Source organism: Ogataea angusta, assembly GCF_019207475.1.
Source record: "Ogataea angusta isolate 61-244 chromosome Unknown 61-244_NODE_1_length_1302399_cov_90.877568, whole genome shotgun sequence".
Classification (NCBI taxonomy): domain Eukaryota; kingdom Fungi; phylum Ascomycota; class Pichiomycetes; order Pichiales; family Pichiaceae; genus Ogataea; species Ogataea angusta.
In genome coordinates this window covers 977,969-995,607 of record NW_025065215.1, presented here as the reverse complement: position 1 = coordinate 995,607, position 17,639 = coordinate 977,969, and the positions used below count along the sequence as shown (strand labels likewise).

The following is a 17,639-nucleotide window of genomic DNA, read 5'->3' as shown; positions in this document are numbered from 1 at the left end:
AGTTTGAGCTGCTGTTAGTCCTTCGAATGCGTCTACTCACCATTGCAAATATCGATCTTCCTGTTTTTCGGTGTAAGGTTTATTTATCCAATTCTCTATTTTGCTATAAACAAACATCGGATCAGACGAGACTATGTCATCCAAGAAAAACTTGTCCAAAGGCAAGTCATCTGCTAGCGAGCTGAAGGCTCAATTCAAAGATCTTCAGCAACGGCTGGGGAAAAATTCCGACGCTGGCACGATCGAGACGGATCCAGCTACGACAGGGAGGAAAGTAAGTATCACGCTCTCCACCAGCTAACCATATAGCGTGACAGTCTAGGTCTCGGGGCGCAGTCGCTTTCCGAACGGCGTCCACTATCGGGTGTTGACTTTCTGAGTGACTTGAGCGACGGCCTTTTAGTGGAATCGCGTCGTCTCAACCATGAAAACACACAATTAAGGGCACAATTATCTGGTCTTCAAGAGAAGTACACTCAAGCCTCCCAGCAGCTACGCAATTTGCAAGTGTTGAACAAGAAACTGAGCGAAAAGGAGGAAAACTCCAGTGATCGAATTTGGGAACTTGAAACACAGCTTAGCGACCTGCGAGACAACTCAGTCAAGTTACAGCAGATGTACGAGAAAACAAGCAAGGACAAGTCTTCAAGAGATGTGGAGCTGGAAAACTTGAAGACGCAACTTGAACTCTATCAGGAGAAGCAATCGGTGCTAGAAAAGGAGACCACAGCCAAGCTATCGCAATTGAATGCCACCATAAAGGAGCTAAAACAACGTAACTCTGATCTGAACGACGAAAACGATGAGCTGAACCAGAAAGTGCACAAGTTGTCGGCGAGTGAGAATAAACGATTAAGTCTGCCTCCTGCTAATGACGAGAACGCTGAGTTGGAGAAGTACGACGAATCTTCGCTGATCGACCCTTCGTTGTCTCCGATTCGTGAAATATCTCCAAACACCATGCCTGAGTCTGACACTGCCAGTCTACAAAAAGCCTATAAAACGATTGCCAAGTTGAAACAGGATCTGGCCAAAGTGAGGGCGGAGAAGGAAGAGCTCCAGAGAAAGCAGGCTAACAAATCACCGAGGAAATCGGCTAGACGCCAATCTGTCGCCGAAAGTGGTGAATGGGATGATTTCGACAAAAGCATTGCTGTGAACACCACAGGCAAGGACTCGGAATATTCCAATTTGCAAGTGCTTGAGGACGAGCTGGGAAATCTCTCGGATGAATACGATGAGATGGAAACGTCGCAGATAAAATACCTCGAAAATTATGCTTCTAGGCATGGACTGAAGCTCGTACCCGAATCCAGCGACAAGACAGCTGACAAATCCATCATCGAAGCCTCTACAGGATACGACATTGTTGCTTTGCCTAATGACACAAATGTGCACTCTCCAATCGAGCAGCTGAAACAAAGATGTCTTGAGCTGGATATGGTGTCGCTAAGAACAAGCGAGTACGAAGATTTGGTGAAAAAGTCCAACTACGAGACGATAGACAAGGACAAGTTGGAGAACGCCGGTCTTACACTTCTACCTTTGCTGGAGTTCAAAGCACTTGAAGGGAAGGCCAATAAGCTTGAGACTGTACATGCTGAGGTCGAGCAACTCCAGAATCAATTGGAAAACCCAGGTGCAGAATATATCAACCGGAAAGCCTTCGAGCTGAGTCTGGTGACTCTTCCTGTTGAAGAGCACGAAAAGCTAAAGGCTGCATTGAACACCAAAACGAATGAGTTGAATGCAGTGCAGGAAAAACTGCGGCAGGCGGAACTAAAACTGGAGACTTCAGCGACATCACTGGAACAGCTGCAAAGTGGAGCACAGAGCCATAATATGGCTCTTCTGCCAGCTTCGGAACATAGAGAGCTGCTTGCAAAGGTTAAGGAACAGCAACAAGATATCGAGGCATTCAAGGGGGCTATCAAGGCCGCAGAGGACAAGCTAGCCTCTCCGGATATATCCTATATCAAGGAAATGGCAGGAAAAAAGAATCTGGTTGTCTTGACCACTGAGGAAAACGAATCTATCAAAGCTGTGAGCACTCCTGTGAACAGCCCAGTGAAACGTAATACTGAGCCTGGAAGCCCAACCAAACGTCATGCTACGCTGGCCACCGATGGAACTGTTGAAATTGCTGCTTCAGCTTTACGTTCTCTTCAGCAAACCGTGGAAAACCCGACACTTCCATACCTTAGCAGCAAGCTTTCCAAACTGGGCTATAAAGCTTTGTCTATCAATGAGTACGAGCTGCTTGTGGCCAAATCTTCTTCCAGTGGAGTTAACGTTTCTCCGCGCAAGCAGAGGGCACTCGAATCTGCAGAGACGGTCGAGTCTCTGAAAAGACGGTGTGCGGAACGAGGACTCGTTGTCTTGTCCAAGTCTTCCTATGAAAGCATTCTTGTGTCCTCGAAAAGATCACTTACCCCGGTAGAGCTGCTGGAAAGAGTCGACAAGTCGGGCATGGTTGCCCTTAAGAAGGAAGACTACAATGAGCTTTTGGGAACGATTGGCTCTCTTGGCTCTCAGTTTGAGGAGCCAGTGGAGCAAATGAAACGAGCTGGCCCTCAGCACATTGGGGCTTCTCTCAACGAGCTCAAGTCGCTTGCTGATCAACAAGCAAAGATCTCCGCGTCCTATGACTCGCCGCCTGTCTCGTACTTGGCTCAAAAAGCCCAGGAAGCTGGCTACAAAGTGGTGAGTGAAAAAGAGTACAAAGAGCGCAGAGTTGAGCCTTCTGTCGAAGAATGCCGCGAGATTGCTCAAAAGCATAACTCCGTGCTGCTCGATTTAGAGGAGCATAAGGAGCTATTGTCGCTGAAAGATAGTGCCGCGCATCCCTCAGAGGAACTTGTTTCCAAGCTTGCTGCTGCTGCTGGACTGAGTGTCCTGGGGGCAGCAGAGGCAAAGAAACTCACCAATCCTTCAAAGTCGCAAGTTGTACAATTGGCCAAAGAACACTCCTTGGTGGGACTGGATAGTCGGGAGTATGAAACTATGCAGCAGGAGATGATGAAGTTGAAAGACGCTGTCAGCGAGCGTAGTCAACAGGTCGCAAACCTGGAATCTCAGATAAAGCAGCTCCAAGACCAGATCAACAAGCCGACAGTCGAATTTCTGCAGAGTGCTGCGGCGAAGAATGGTTTTGTCTTGGTGGCTAAAAACGAAAGCGACAAAAAGGAAAACCAACTGAGGGTCTCCTCCAAGCTTGAACAAGAAGTGTCAAAGTTGAAGTCACAGGTGGCGACGCTGTCAGCACAGCTCAAGGAAACAGAAACTAGTGATTTCGCTAGGTCGCAAGCAGCCAAATACGATCTTGTGGTGATCCCTATATCTGAAATGAAGCAAAAGGACGATGAACTCGCACATAGTCAAAAGCGGTTGAATGAAAAGTCCAAAGCTCTGCATACAGTTGAGAAGCAAGTGCAGGAACTGACAAAGCAGTTGAACCACACGAGGAAAGAGCTCGATTTGCAGAAGAAGGCCCCTCCTTCTCTCGAGACCGCCAAGACTGTTGTGAGCAAAAGCGGGCTACTTTGTTTGTCACAAGCAGAGGTGGACCAGCTTTCACAAGCCAATTCGCGTGAAACTGTCTATGTCGATGCTCCAAGTGAACCATTGGGCTCCAAGGAACGTACACTGAAAGTCGATGAGTTGAAGGAGCATGCCTCTAAGCTGGGATTCATGCTTGTGCCTGCTGGACAGAAGAGACAGCCTCAAAAAGTGGACGTGCAGAAACTCAAAGAGCTCGCCAAAGCACACGGTTTAGAGACCATAGACACTTCCAAACTGCGGAAGCTTCAAGAAAATAGCAAGATTGATCTTCCTACGCTTCACGCCGCCGCCAGGTCTTTGGGCGTGACCGTGGTCGATCCTAAAGCAGCTCCAAAGAGGGCTGAGCTGAGCCAAGCGGCAGGCAAACTGGGTCTGAAGCTCATGAGCTCATCAGAAATCGAAGCACTGAGGAAACGGCCTATCACTTCAAAAGATCTTGCTGCTAAAGCTGCTGAACTCAAGCTAAAGCTTGTGCCAGAGAACGAACACGGCGGCTTGCGAAAGCCCGTTCTCGATAGCGATCTCAAACAATTATGCAAATCGAAGGGATATATGCTTATCCCAGAGTCCAAATTCGTGGCCACTACAGTTTCGAGGACTGTGGATGAGTCCAACATTGTCGTCGTTCCTTCCACCTACTACAATAAATTAATCAGAAGCCACGCCTGGTACAAAAACCACAAGACAGACGTTAACGAGATGGAGAAACCAGCCACGACCGTTCTGGAAGAGGACGAGCCAAGTGTCTTTTCTGCGGAAGCTGCCAGACAAATACAGCCATTATCGCCTGGACTTTCAATGAACAACCTAGCTAGACATGCCACTACGTCTACTGTTCAGACAACAGGCACTTTCAAGTTCACCAACCAGGAGATGATTGCCGCAATTACTCAAACGATTATTGGAGAGTATCTTTACAAATACTACAGAAAGCTCGGTCCGCTGTCTTCTCTCTCTGAAGCCAGACACGAAAGATACTTCTGGATTCATCCTTACAGCCTTACGCTTTACTGGTCTGCTGCCAATCCTATACTTGGTGACCCATCTGAAAACAAGATTCGGGCCCTGGCGATTAGCAGCGTCGAGTCTGTCGAGGATAACAATCCACTGCCTCCTGGATTGTATCACAAAAGCATTCTTGTTCACTCTGTCGACAGAACGATCAGAATCACCTGTCCAACCCAAAAGCGCCACAGCATTTGGTTCAACTCGCTAAGGTATTTGATCGACCGAAGTGTCGACGAAAACATAAACGAAGACCCAGAAAACCAATACGACATCTCGTACGCATTGGACGACCGCGTGGAATACGAAAGAAATGGACGCGGGCAGCCGCCATCAAGAAGCTTGACGACTAAAGGACTGTTTGGCAACATCATGCCTGCCAAAAAGGATTAACATGGTTGGATATTCGCTAGCTGAAAAAGGTTTGGTCTCATTAAACGAAGGTAGTGTAGAAATAATATATTACTCCCTCTTCACGGCAGAAAAAGGATTCAGTGTTCTCACGGTCAAACAAGGAAGGGCCATTCCCACTTCAGACCGCAGCAAAATAGGCACTTGTTTGAGTTCTCTGATCTCTTGGATGTAACTATCGTTCTCGACTCTGGTGATACAATCGCTAAGATATGGTGCGAGAGCAGGGTCCTGGTCAACCGGATCCTTTGTCGACAACGATGCCATCGCGGTGGAGAGAGTTGTCTGTGGGTCAGAGGCATTTCTCTCCAAAGTTCCAATTGGCGAAGTTTCCGGAACGCTCTTAGCACTGCTTGCGGCTGGTCTCTGAGCAGCGGTTTTCTGTGTAGGAACTGTGACCCTCGGAGGCCTTATCTTCAAATCCTCTAGTTTCTTGGTTAGTTCAGCAGAGAGAAGGCCTCCATTCTCCAAGGCTGACTTGCTCTGAGTTTTGGCAGCAGTACTGGATGGCGAGCGGTACTTGTTCTTGATTGATGATCTGTATGAGAGAGGCTCCTTTTCGTCGTCCGGAATATACGTTGCTGAGTCGACACCTGGTTCCCAATGCAACTCAAGCACGCGAGCGGCTTTGTCAAACTCGGCCTTCTGCAACGGAAGTTGATCTCCGTGAACACGTTTTTCGATACCGAATTCCGGAAGCAAGACATCAAATGAGGACTCATATACTTGGATCACGGTTCCCATTGTCAATATTTGGCCAGACTCCGAACTCATTTCATTGATTGTCTGGCAAAGAAGCAAATGGATGGCCTGTTCCTGGGCGGCTTTGGCACAGTCTTTCTTGAAGTTACAATAATCGCTGTTCATCTTGAGCGAGTCCAAAGTCTCCTTGTAGTTATGAGCATCGTCATTGAGAACAGCCTTCAGCTGTCTGTGGACAATGATGTCTGAATACCTCCTCAAGGGTGCGGTGAAATGCGTGTAAACTGGTAGATTAAACAGATAGTGATTAAGACTGTCAGCGTCTGTTTTGCCAGCAATGACGTACTTTCCTCTTGGCATGGATTTTATCAAAATCGTTTCAATAGCAGACCGTTTGACCGGATCCTCAATTCCAAGCAAAGAGTTCTGGAACGAAGCAGCGTTCGTGGTGTCGAGACTAACACCCAGATGAGCAGCCTTTTTGTTGTAGTTCTCGAATTTCGTAAGTGTTGGAATCGAGTACTTTCTAAGAAATGCTCTGTCGCCTAGAATTGCATGGATCCTTTGCGCAACGGCAGCATTGACATTGTGGAAAATTTCGTCAATCACCGTTGCTGATGGGTAGCTATCGAAAATATTCAAAGATAGTCTCACATTTTCGTCGTCAAGCTGGTCTAGCAATGGCAAAACTGGCTCTATTTTTAGTTCTGGGTTGTTCAGTCGCCTTCTTCTCAACCCTTGAGCAATCAGTGCCAGGGTAGAAATGTACCCAGAAGTAGCATTAATACCTTCACTGGTCTGAGTCAAAGTCTTGTTGATGATCTCGTCCATGGTAGAATAGTCCACCTTCTGCTTAGGAGTCACCACTGACTCCCCCATCCAAACATCGTCAATATCAAAAGTGGTGGAGTCGATCTCAAAGACAACCGAAACGGCCAAGCTGCTCTTGTTTTCTTTGAAAGAGATCTGATCATTGACTTTTCCCGGAAAGAGATGGACAGTTTTTTGGGGCAAGAACACAGAATGAGACCGTTTCTTTGATCGTTTGTCCAAGCCGGATCCCTGTTTGATGAAGTGTGCGATGTCCACAATATGGATACCCAATTCGATTTTGGTCTCTGAAATGACCTTGACATGGAGAGCATGATCGCAGAAAGAACCTGTCTGTGTGAAGGCAATCACATACTCGTCCTTGAAATTTCTTCTATGCTCATCTTCCAAAGCAGCCTTCACGTCCGGCAGCTCAGCAACGTATTTGTCTTCATCCTCTGGATACTCGTCGCAGAGAAAGTTATTATCTCTAAGAATAGAATCGATCTCGATCTCTGGGTCGTTCATAGGACCCAGTTGTGCGACAAGTGTACCAAATGGATGCAATGATGTGATTGGCCATCTTTTGATGGATGCGATAAACACCTGATCTGCGTATTTTTCGTGGTTCTGAACAAAGTCTTTTGGTACTTGTTCGGTTGGAATAGCAATGAGAGGAACCTTTTTGTCTGTAGGCTTGAACCAGACAATCTTTGGTCTGGCATTGTTAGATTGTTTTTGGTCGTCTTTGTCTTTATTATCCCTTTCCTTGGCGGCCTGAGATGGTCTCAAAAGCCCCAAGGTACCGGAGAAGAGTTGGCCAGGAATCCTGTCCACAACAGCAACCACATGGCCAGCATATAGAGGTTTGCAGTCGTCGCTGATTTCTTCTTCCTCCACGAGCAGCAAGGACTGTCCTTCAACCTCTACATCGTCGTTTTTCTTCTGGGTAGGCCGTTGCTTCAAAGATCCTCTCCTGTTCAGAGAGCCGGACGCACGGCTGAGACCTGACGAGGATTGTGTTGATGGTGGAGTCTCCGTTGCAGCAGAGTCTGCTGGTGCGCTTGAGGATGCCGAAGACGAGTAGCTGGTGCTTGCGTCATTGTGGAAATCGTCTGTAATGTCTGTTGATGCAACGAAATTATCTTTTCTTCTCTTCTTTTCCTCTTTTTCCCGTTTGGATGACCACACCTCGTCGACGACAAGAAGCTCAACAGCAACCAAGTCACCTTCCAAAGCTCTATTCCTGTCTTTGGAGCCACAAATGAAGATATCTGCATCTAGCAGTCCATCTGTGGAAACATAAGCATCCGACCTATTCTTTTTGTTCACCCTGAGAACACCAGTGACCAATCTTCCTTCACTGATCAGCTCCGGAAGAGAACTTTGAGGAAGATAAGGAGCAAAAAGAGACTTTCTTTGCTGGCCGTTCTGGGATTGGTTGAACTGTGCGAGGGAAGACATGGACCCACCGTATGAAGACCTTGCTCTGTGCCCTGGTGTGAATGGAGAATCAAATCCTGACACTGGTGGTTGGGAAGGAACCGGTTGTTGCTGCTTTCTCCAATTGCCGTTGATGTCAGACGGAGCCGTTCTAAAACCGTAATTACCGGACTGGCGTCTTTCATGGCCAAAGTTGACTGGAGGAGGCATCAAAGTTTGCGAGTTGTCTCTTGGAGGGAACTGGAAGGATCTCTGAGGAGACACGTTTGACTTGGACCTGTAATGGCCACCTTGCACTTGGTAGTTGTCGTCATCGTTATCTGGAGGGAATTTGAAAGAAGGAGGGGATGGCTCGTTTTTTAGCGGTTGTCCAGACCGTTGAGCCTGTGCCTCTGCGGCGGCCCGCTTAGCTTCGGAGACCCCGAGCGAATGCCTTCTGCTGTGGCCAAGTGCCTGCTGTCTGGTATCTTGTTTGCTGAAGTTTTGTTGGGTGCCAGGGGCAACAGATGACTGAGCTCTTCTATGGCCTCTGACAGTTTGAAACTGATCCTGTTCGCCGTGGTTAACGTTTCCAGAAGCCCTCCTGTTGTGTCTTGGGGGGTTGGAAGGTGGAGGCATGGCGGACACTCCCGGAAAGCTATAGCCGGGTTGAGCGTAGCTCGTCTGCTGGGTGAATTGCTGTTGCTGCTGGAGTATCTGCTGTTGCTGGGCCTGAACAATTTCAAGCTGACGCTGCAAATTAAATTGTTCCACTGAAGGGCGAGTTAGTAATAAAGTGGCACTGTATACTTACGCATCAATGTAGTGAGCTCGCTGGGAGAGCGTCTGTGAGCCACATGGATTGTTCTTGGTTTATTTCCGGACGTCTGGATGGTTGTGGATGGGTGGTCCGGATGATTTAAGTCCGGCACGTTGTGATTGGAACCCATTTCCTATTGAAACAAGGAATCTGTAGTTTGCGATATGATTAGTTCTAATAGCCAAGAATTGCGAATTGGAATATACGGTAGGTCAATGGCACTGGAACAAGAGCTATTCAGCTAAAACAAACCAGTATTTGCACAAGATTAGCAAACAATATTGGTAAGTTGAAAGACTGACTCAAAAATGCACTAGAAAAAAAATAGTAGCCATGACAAACCCTTAATTAGGAGTGGCTGCCGGGCTAAATCTACAAACTTCTATTGCGTACCAAATAAATATTATATCGAGTAACTGGAGTATCGGGAAGCTTGATAGTCCACAGGTTGCATGTTGCGAGGCCTAGTGGCCGGCCTAAACGACAGGGCCAGACATGCTGCATTGCCGAATGCTATTTTTGGACTATTGCTGCCACAGGAGAGTTTGTGATTGGGAAGAAAAAAAATATGTGGGCTAAGAGGTTCGAACTCTTGCATCTTTCGATATCACGGCCTAAACGTGACGCCTTAACCACTCGGCCAAACCCACAAAACAATGGAGATTTAGGTGCTTTGACAGACATACCGTGCTTTAGTGGTTGGATAACACCGGCATTTGCTTGAAAACGTGCTATCTAGTTGGCAATTTTAGTGCTGCATTTTCCTTAGTTTTGGGCATCGTTCATGGTACTGCCCAATGACTGTGGTGGTTCAATGGCATCCCAAAACATGGCTTTCTGCACAGCCTAAAAATCAGATAAATATTTTTTTCACATTTTTCAGTTCCTATGAGTCGTTGTAACTTTGTTGTTTGGACGGCTGCCACAGCCATAGCCACCACCGCTATTGTCGAGGCGCTACATTTTTATTTCTCCAAGTCCAAAAACCAGGTTTTGGGACCCACAACCAAAGAAGTTGTGTCCACGATCCCAGATTTCTCCGAAGAACTTATTAGAGAGCAGCTTGCAAGAAACTATGCTTTCCTCGGTGACGACGGTATGCGGAAAGTTCGTGACCAGTTTGTTGTTGTTGTTGGTGCTGGTGGAGTAGGATCCAACTGTGCGACTGCCCTTGTTAGATCTGGAGTATCGAAAATCAGGATCATTGATTTTGATCAGGTCAGCCTGTCTTCCCTTAATAGACACGCGGTTGCCATTGGAAGGGATGTTGGTACGCCAAAGGTGGATTGTCTGCGGAGACATTTGCTCCAGATTGCGCCTTGGTGCGAGATTGAGGCCATCAACACTCTTTTCACCATCGAGAACGCCGAGTCATTAATTTTGAAAGGCAACCCTTCCTATGTTGTTGACTGCATTGACAATATCGATACCAAGGTTGATTTGCTCACTTTCTGCTACGAAAATAAGGTGCCTGTGATTTCTTCGATGGGAGCAGCTTGCAAAAGTGACTCCACAAGAGTGAACATTGCCGATATCTCTGCTTCCGACGAAGATCCTTTGGCTCGTTCTGTCAGGCGCAGATTGAAGAAGAAGGGGATCATAAAGGGCATTCCATGTGTCTTCTCGAGTGAGAAGCCGGACCCCCGTAAAGCAAGCCTGCTCCCTCTTCCCGATGAAGAGTTCGAGAAAGGTCATGTGGACGAGTTAAGCGCGTTGCAAAATTTCCGAGTGCGGATCTTACCGGTTTTGGGCACGATGCCAGCCATGTTTGGCCTGACGATAGCGACGTATCTCGTGACCACCGTGTCTGGATATCCCGTGGAGCCGATTGAGGGCAAAAATCGGATTAAAGTCTACGACGGCATCTTGCAGAGCTTGGCAGGACAGCAGGCCAGACTTGGGCAAAAAGATCAGCGCGTACAAATTGCTATGAGTGACGTGAACTACATCTTGGAAGAGGTGTTCCGTGGAAAGTCGCCTATCAGCGGATACTCGACAAGGTTAGCGCTTTCTAGATGGAAAAAAGACGAGCCACTCTCGTTGCAAAACGTGGTGATCATGACTAAGGAGGAACAAAAAATACACGAGGACAGAGTTCTTCTAGGCGGCGAGAAGCTAGAGGATGTCTACTCCAAAGAAGTTCTCGACTTGGTGGCGAAAAGATTCGAGGAGGAAAAATACTATTCCAAGTTCCGTTGAAGCCATTAATATATGTACAATTAAAAGAACCATCTTTGGCCCTTCGAGGGTGGCTTACCGAATTTCGGGTTCAATGCTGCAGGATCGTGGTTGATGTTTTTGCCGAGACTCTTCAAACCATCAGACGTGAGAGTCTTTCTAATACCTTGTTCTCCAACGCTCTGTCTAGCGGCACTGGTGATCTTTCCGACGTTGAATCCCATCTTTCTAAGCTTCCCCACAACTGCTGGGGTAATTGCGGCGGTGATTGGTAGACGGATAAAGATCAATGATTTGTGTATAGCGTACGCAACGGCGAACTCGGTCCACAAGGTGGAATATCCTGACTCGCTTGATTTCTCCGTCTCTGCGTCGGAATTCACTGGATCGCCCTTTCGCCAGCCGATCCATCTTAAGAATTGGTCTTGATACTCTCTAATTGCCTCTTCTCCTGCAGAATGGACCATCAGAAAGGTGATGGGCAAGTCGATACAGCTCAAAGCAAAGTACACTCCGAGGGCAGAGTATCCGTATTCCTGCATCAACAACTTGATTCCCTTGGGCTTCTTCTCGCCAGGTATCTGCGTGGAGTTGAGGCGCACTGAGCGGAAACCCATCCGAGAGGTTCTGTCAAATCCGGACCTAATTCCGATTCTGAATGCGAACATCGTCAATTGCGAAATATTAAAAAGTCTGGAAAGATTCAAGAAAGTTTAAAAATCAGATATTTTTTAATTTGGAGCGATTGTGTCTTAAATTAATGTATTATATATGCCATGCATAAAGAATGCAAAACCTCTTAGAATTTGGCCTTCTTCTCTCTGCCAACAGTGCACTTGATTAGCCCGTTTGGATGCGGAGATGGATAGAACAACTCGTTGTCGTTCTCCAGACCCTTCCAACTAAAGTCGAACAGGAAGTAGTGCTTGTTAGGAAGACTGTACGAGACGGTACTGACCAGGGGAACCAGCCTCAGAATTTCCTCACACATGTTGTACATGGTGGCTTGCACAGAGGCTGAATTCTCAAGTGCAAACAGGTTCAGAGTGGTTTCTCTGGCACTCTTGTATGCGGAATCAAAGAGACCTGCTCTTGCTTGCGAAATGACGTTCTGTAGCGAGCCGATCTTTTTGGAGTCCCACTCCCAGACGGAGTCGACGTCCGTAGACAAGATCCGGTCGGTGGTAGGCTTGAGGGTGGTGTAATCACACTGGTTGAATCCGTAGAACATGGACCCGGTCGACTTGAGAACAGTCAAGTCCTTGATTCCAGACTTGAGAACAAACTCTCCGGAGCGTTTGTACTTCAGCGAAGCGGTTCTGAGCTCCTCGCCGTCCTTCACAAACGAGTGATCGTGAATTTTGCCGTTGACAGGGTACTTGGTCCATCTGTGCTGGAAAATCTCAATGTCCACGCCGCTGACGTGAGAGTACTTGTTGATAAAGTGCAGACCAAGATGAGCAACGAAACCCTCGATAGGAAACACGTCAAACTTTTTGGCCTCAACGAGAATCGTGTTTTTGATCGTGTCGGTTGGAACGATAGGAGCGTTGTCGGCCTTGGTGTAGGCAACGTCAAAGTCTCCAACAAAAAGAACCTTGACAGTTGCCTCCATCACCTCGTGGACCTTGGGGTTCGAGGGGTCTTTCTTGACCTTGAGAAACTTGACGTTGTCTTTTCCGTATGTAGAGGATTGCAGGATAGCCATCTTGGTCCCAGTCCGATAAAGTGTGCGGTATTTATAGTTAAAGCAAGAGAAAGCGCAACAATAAACCTCCTACCTAATCGTCCTACCGGTCCTCGGAGGATTCCGTGCTTATGTCATCATTGGCTCCCACCGGGTGTCCGCGTCGTCTGATTCGCATGGGACGTGGAATAAGCTGAGATGCGCAGTAGCGAGAGCAAGAGCGTGGCAGACTCAGGGGCTATTGTAGGTGGCCGCCTGGCGCAGCTGATTGCCGATATGGGCCAGGTTAGTCCCGGCACCCCGAGTGGGATCGCCAAATATGGGACTAAAGGGGTTCCTGAATCACGCCATCTTATCGGGTTGCATTAGCAACAAGACTGTTCTGCAGGCAAGATCGGGGCTTCTCACGAAAACATGGTTTTCTATGCCCAGAAGCGGCTAGATTAAGATGAAACTCTTGGAAAACTTCCACCCTTGCACCAATAGGAATCCGAGGTCCGCGAACCGGGGATTTGGCAAATTTGATAAGGTTTCTATTCGAAAAAGTTACGAATTACACAATGTTTGGTAAAATTGCAGAGAGACTCGCTGGCAAGAACATCCTGATCACTGGTGCATCCACAGGTATTGGATACAGCACTGCAAAGCACTTCGCTGAGGCAGGTGCAGGCAACATCAAACTGGTTTTGACTGCCCGTAGAGAAGATAAGCTGAAGGCGTTGAAAGAGGAGCTTTTGAAGACGTATCCTTCAATCAAAGTTTTCATCGGCGCCCTGGACGTTTCGAAAACCGACCAGATCTCTCCGTTCCTGAAAAGTTTGCCCGAGGAATTCTCCCAGATTGATGTCCTGGTCAACAATGCTGGTAAGGCCCTGGGTCTGGATCCCGTTGGTTCTGTTGATTCTGCCGATGTGAAGGAGATGTTTGAGACCAATGTGTTGGGAATGATCGAGCTGACTCAATTGGTTGTCCGGCAGATGAAGGAGCGCAACAAGGGTGATATCATCCAGTTGGGCTCTGTTGCAGGTAGAGAGGCTTACCCTGGCGGAAGCATCTACTGTGCTACCAAGTCTGCTTTGAACTTTTTCACCAGTGCCTTGAGAAAAGAGCTGATTAACACGAAGATCAGAGTCATTGAGGTCCAGCCCGGTAACGTTGCCACTGACGAGTTTTCTCTGGTTCGGTTCAAGGGTGATAAAGAAAGAGCTGCTGCCGTCTACAAGGACACGGAACCATTGTATGCGGACGATATTGCAGAGTTGATCGTCTTTGCTGCCACTAGAAAGGAGAACACTGTTCTTGCTGAGACTCTGATTTTCGGAAACAACCAGGCCTCGCCTTTCCACATTTACCGGGGCTCCCAAAAATAAGTAGATCATCCAAAAAAATATTTGTCTCAATATTCATGTACAAAGATTCGGCGGTTGAGAACGCTGTGCGGGCGGGGAATTTGCGCAACGCTTTGGTTCTGGTTTCCAAGAAAATCAAGGAGCATCCCAATAGCTCGTATTTCTATGCTCTAGAGGCCGAGATCCTGGCGCTGTCGGGGAGAAGACACGAAGCTGAGTCTAAGGCTAACCAGCTGTTGGACAAACTCCCAAGCGATCCGGACGCTTTGAAACTTCTCGCAAACGTTTATGATCTTTGTGAGGTCGAACGGGATGTCTTTGACAAGGTTTGCAAAAAATACCCTTCTGTGGATCTGGTGTACGAGTATTTCACTTTTAGTGTCGCTAGAGGCGATATTTTGGGCATGCAAAAAGCTTCTATGCTTTTGACAAGAGCCGTTGCAACGGCAAAGCAGTCTGTGGATACTCAGCTATTCAAATTCTGGGCTGCAACATGTCTGATGCTCGCGTGTCGCTGCTGTAGCTTGGCTCCTTCGGTGCAAAAGCTGTATCCGCAATTGGGCGTCAGATTGATGGAGCAGGTAGGACTTCCAACAGCACAGCACGTTTATGTCTACGTTCGTCTGCTTCAGCTTGCTGGTAGGGAGGATGATAGCTTAAGGTTCATGGAGAACTTTCTTGCCAAAGAGAACGACTTGGAGCTCAAGATTATTTACTTAGAAACTTTGGACAAAATGGACGAGTCGGAAGAGCTTTTTAGAGTTTGCCAGAACTACTTGACTCGCCTCAATGAGGACGACTGGGACACATGGAAACTGCTCATCAAAGCCGCCAAAGCAACCAAAAAGCTTGACAGATGCAGAGAGCTAATTGCGTCCTACTCTTCTCGTAACACCGGACTTGCTGCTATTGAGCTTGGTGAGCCTGATGCAATTCAGCAATATTTTCATGATTACGGGACGAAGCTTTGCTGCTTCACTGATCTGAAGCCGTATGTTAAGAAAGGCGTTTCTAACGAGGCATTTTTGAAGAGCAGCTATGATACAATTGTGAGTCTGAAAGAGCCGACACTTGATCAGCTGATTATTGCGGTCAACTACATGAAGTTCAAGGCGCTGGATGCTAGAGACAAACAGTTAGTCACCGACTGCTGTATGCTGTACAACAAAACGAAGTTCCACCTCAACCGCCTCGAAAAGTTCGATTATTTTCCTGGCTACGAGTTCCTAATTCTCGCTATCGAGGCGTTGATAGAGCACTCGAGCTTTGACTTGGAACTGGTCTATTCGTTGATTGTGATTCTCGAAGAAGCTTTGGTCAAAAACAAATACGAGTTCCATTTGAAGCTCTGGCTGATCAGATTGTACACAATTGCTAATCTCCAGCCTGCTGCAGACGAGCTTTATAGGTCTCTTAAGATCAAGTTCGTTCAGCACGACACACTGTCCTATCTCATTGGCACAAGACGGTCAATCGGAGCAGGCCCCTTGGTGGAGGTGGCCAGGTTCTACACCCAAAACGTCCACAGGGAGATACCTCACATGATAATCAGCGGGTTCCAGAGCACGGCGATGAACAAAATTCAAGGTTTTATGGAGTTCTACAACAGGCTCATCACTTCCTTTGCCAAAATATCTACTGCTGTGGAGCTGATCAGAACATACAGGCTCAAAGACGACCAAAAGAGCGTGGATGAACAGGTCTCTGTGCTGCGGAGTCTTCGTGCTCGAGAAATTAGCGACAATAGAGATTTCAAAACGTTCTGGGACTGCGGCGTTCATGAGCGTGTTGCGGAGGTGGACAGCAAGTTGCCGCCATACTATTCTATTGCTCACTTGCGGCTTTTGATGCTCAGAGAGCTCCTCGTCTACGACCCTGAGTCGCGCAAAACGGAGGAAAGAAAGAAGGAGTTGCTGGAGCTTCATGCCAAAGTGCAGCTGTACGACATCGAAAAGTGGAGCTTCTCGGTCTTATTTCAGCATTTTGACGGCACGGAACCGCTTCCTCTGCCTCCAAAGCCGGATACAATGCTTTCATCGGAGTTCAACTACTACCATGCCGTGGTGGTGGACACTTACAAGCAGATCGCATATCTAAAAGGAAACACCAGGCATTTAAAGTCAATCTTGACGACCCTTCGCAACGAAAACAGAGAGTACAAATCGATGGCCAGAAAACAACTTGAGGATGTGAGAAAAAAGGTCAAGGTGTTCTTGAAAAATAATTTCAAAGAGCTCGACATCAGTGACAACTCCATCAGCACGTCCTTCGCTAAAATGAGGCAGGATCTAGATAGCTCGATCGCATATTTGCAGGGACTATAGACTGTGTACATATTATCATTTCTTCTTCTGTCTCTCCTTAGCAGGAACCCGTCTATCTTTGGTTCCAAAGACCAGCTTGTGAGGCTTCATGAACGACTGTAGTACCTCGTCGTCCACCTTTGCGCGCCTTTCCTGGAATCCTTTCACATAGTTCTGCAAAGTCTCTATGCACAGCTTCTTCATTTCGCCAGACAGAAGCTCGCCAGATCGATATTGTTCAGCAACCTTGGCAAGCAGGTCTTCGTCCTCGTTAAAGTAGGAGAGATATTGGTACGCGACATCAACGTCTGGATTTCCACCGTACTTTCTGTGCTCCTCGATGCTCACCTTGCCACCACTGAAAGCATATTTGTTGACCTTCTTTTGGATCTGCTTAGGGGTGTCTGTCATGAAAATGGCACTATTTTCGTCCGAGGCACTCATCTTAGTGGTAGGGCCTTGCAGAGCAGGGAAGAACCGAGAATGGACCAAAGACGGCTTGCTAAATTTGAGCTTGTCCGCCACGTCTCTGCAAACTCTGAAGTATGGATCCTGGTCAATGGCGCACGGAATTAAACATGGTGTTTTCGGAGGCAGTCCAAGCACATCAGGGAAAGATGAAGGGAATGCAGTGGCGATCTGGACAGACGCAAAATGAAGCTTACCAATACAGTCGGAGTCCTGGAATCCAAAGACAGCCTTGGCCGTCGAAGTGGTGATCTGTCTAGAAACACGAACCACCGTTTCGTAGAAGGCAGAGTTCATATACTCAAGGTCGGAAAAAATAAATGTGTTTTCCGGCTTGAAGCCCACAGAGATGATATCCTTGGCGTTCTCTTTGGCAAACTTCTTGACATCCTCGATGGTCAGCTTCTGCTTGAATAGAAACTTCTCGTCGTCAGTCAGCTCGATGATCAACGGCACATCGAAAACGTCCTGCAGCCACTTGGTGAACGTGAACGGAATCATGTGACCCAGATGCATCGAATCTGACGAAGGACCACGCCCGGTGTACAGAAAGAACGGCTCGCCGTGCTCGTACAAGTCCAGGATTCTGCTAAAATCTCTCTCGGAAAAGAATAGACCCTTTTTCAGGTAGTGATGAGGCTCATAGCCGGTCACCTGCTCGAATCTCTCCAAAGTCTCCTTGGTGATGGGCTTGGTTCCGAACTGCTTGATCAATTTTTCGTAGTCGATCCCCACAGCCTGGCCATCAACAACGGCTCCTTCTACCTCCCACGGGGTGATCTTCTGCTCAGCAGACTCGATGTTCAAATTTTCGGTGCTCTCGACAAGCCCACTCATGACAATTTTTTTATTTCACGCAAAATCAGAAAATACTCTTTATTTTAAACGTCTGTTGATTACATAATCGTAGATACAGAAGCGTG

The 17,639-nt window shown here is 47.5% G+C and overlaps 9 protein-coding genes across 9 annotated transcripts; 5 read left to right on the top strand and 4 right to left on the bottom strand.

The window, feature by feature from the left end:
• Positions 1-133: 133 nt before the first annotated feature.
• KL928_000609 (uncharacterized protein) lies at positions 134-4,959 on the top strand (the record flags this gene model as incomplete). The annotated part of the gene is made up of 2 exons (XM_043206323.1): positions 134-274; positions 337-4,959. The coding sequence occupies 2 exons, from the start codon at positions 134-136 to the stop codon at positions 4,957-4,959; spliced, it is 4,764 nt and encodes a 1,587-aa protein (XP_043062504.1).
• A 69-nt stretch (positions 4,960-5,028) lies between these two features.
• On the bottom strand, positions 5,029-8,861 carry KL928_000608 (uncharacterized protein; the record flags this gene model as incomplete). Its single annotated transcript, XM_043206322.1, has 2 exons — positions 5,029-8,713; positions 8,797-8,861. 2 exons carry the CDS (start codon positions 8,859-8,861, stop codon positions 5,029-5,031), a joined length of 3,750 nt encoding a protein of 1,249 aa, XP_043062503.1.
• A 34-nt stretch (positions 8,862-8,895) lies between these two features.
• Positions 8,896-9,455, top strand: KL928_000607 (uncharacterized protein; the record flags this gene model as incomplete). Its single annotated transcript, XM_043206321.1, has 2 exons — positions 8,896-8,938; positions 9,172-9,455. 2 exons carry the CDS (start codon positions 8,896-8,898, stop codon positions 9,453-9,455), a joined length of 327 nt encoding a protein of 108 aa, XP_043062502.1.
• Positions 9,456-9,619: 164 nt separating this feature from the next.
• KL928_000606 (uncharacterized protein) lies at positions 9,620-10,930 on the top strand (the record flags this gene model as incomplete). Its single annotated transcript, XM_043206320.1, has 1 exon — positions 9,620-10,930. The coding sequence occupies one exon, from the start codon at positions 9,620-9,622 to the stop codon at positions 10,928-10,930; it is 1,311 nt and encodes a 436-aa protein (XP_043062501.1).
• A 20-nt stretch (positions 10,931-10,950) lies between these two features.
• On the bottom strand, positions 10,951-11,577 carry KL928_000605 (uncharacterized protein; the record flags this gene model as incomplete). Its single annotated transcript, XM_043206319.1, has 1 exon — positions 10,951-11,577. The coding sequence occupies one exon, from the start codon at positions 11,575-11,577 to the stop codon at positions 10,951-10,953; it is 627 nt and encodes a 208-aa protein (XP_043062500.1).
• A 131-nt stretch (positions 11,578-11,708) lies between these two features.
• Positions 11,709-12,617, bottom strand: KL928_000604 (uncharacterized protein; the record flags this gene model as incomplete). The annotated part of the gene is made up of 1 exon (XM_043206318.1): positions 11,709-12,617. One exon carries the CDS (start codon positions 12,615-12,617, stop codon positions 11,709-11,711), a length of 909 nt encoding a protein of 302 aa, XP_043062499.1.
• A 177-nt stretch (positions 12,618-12,794) lies between these two features.
• KL928_000603 (uncharacterized protein) lies at positions 12,795-13,966 on the top strand (the record flags this gene model as incomplete). The annotated part of the gene is made up of 2 exons (XM_043206317.1): positions 12,795-12,900; positions 13,083-13,966. 2 exons carry the CDS (start codon positions 12,795-12,797, stop codon positions 13,964-13,966), a joined length of 990 nt encoding a protein of 329 aa, XP_043062498.1.
• A 35-nt stretch (positions 13,967-14,001) lies between these two features.
• On the top strand, positions 14,002-16,269 carry KL928_000602 (uncharacterized protein; the record flags this gene model as incomplete). The annotated part of the gene is made up of 1 exon (XM_043206316.1): positions 14,002-16,269. One exon carries the CDS (start codon positions 14,002-14,004, stop codon positions 16,267-16,269), a length of 2,268 nt encoding a protein of 755 aa, XP_043062497.1.
• A 15-nt stretch (positions 16,270-16,284) lies between these two features.
• On the bottom strand, positions 16,285-17,553 carry KL928_000601 (uncharacterized protein; the record flags this gene model as incomplete). The annotated part of the gene is made up of 1 exon (XM_043206315.1): positions 16,285-17,553. The coding sequence occupies one exon, from the start codon at positions 17,551-17,553 to the stop codon at positions 16,285-16,287; it is 1,269 nt and encodes a 422-aa protein (XP_043062496.1).
• Between the last annotated feature and the right edge of the window lie 86 nt (positions 17,554-17,639).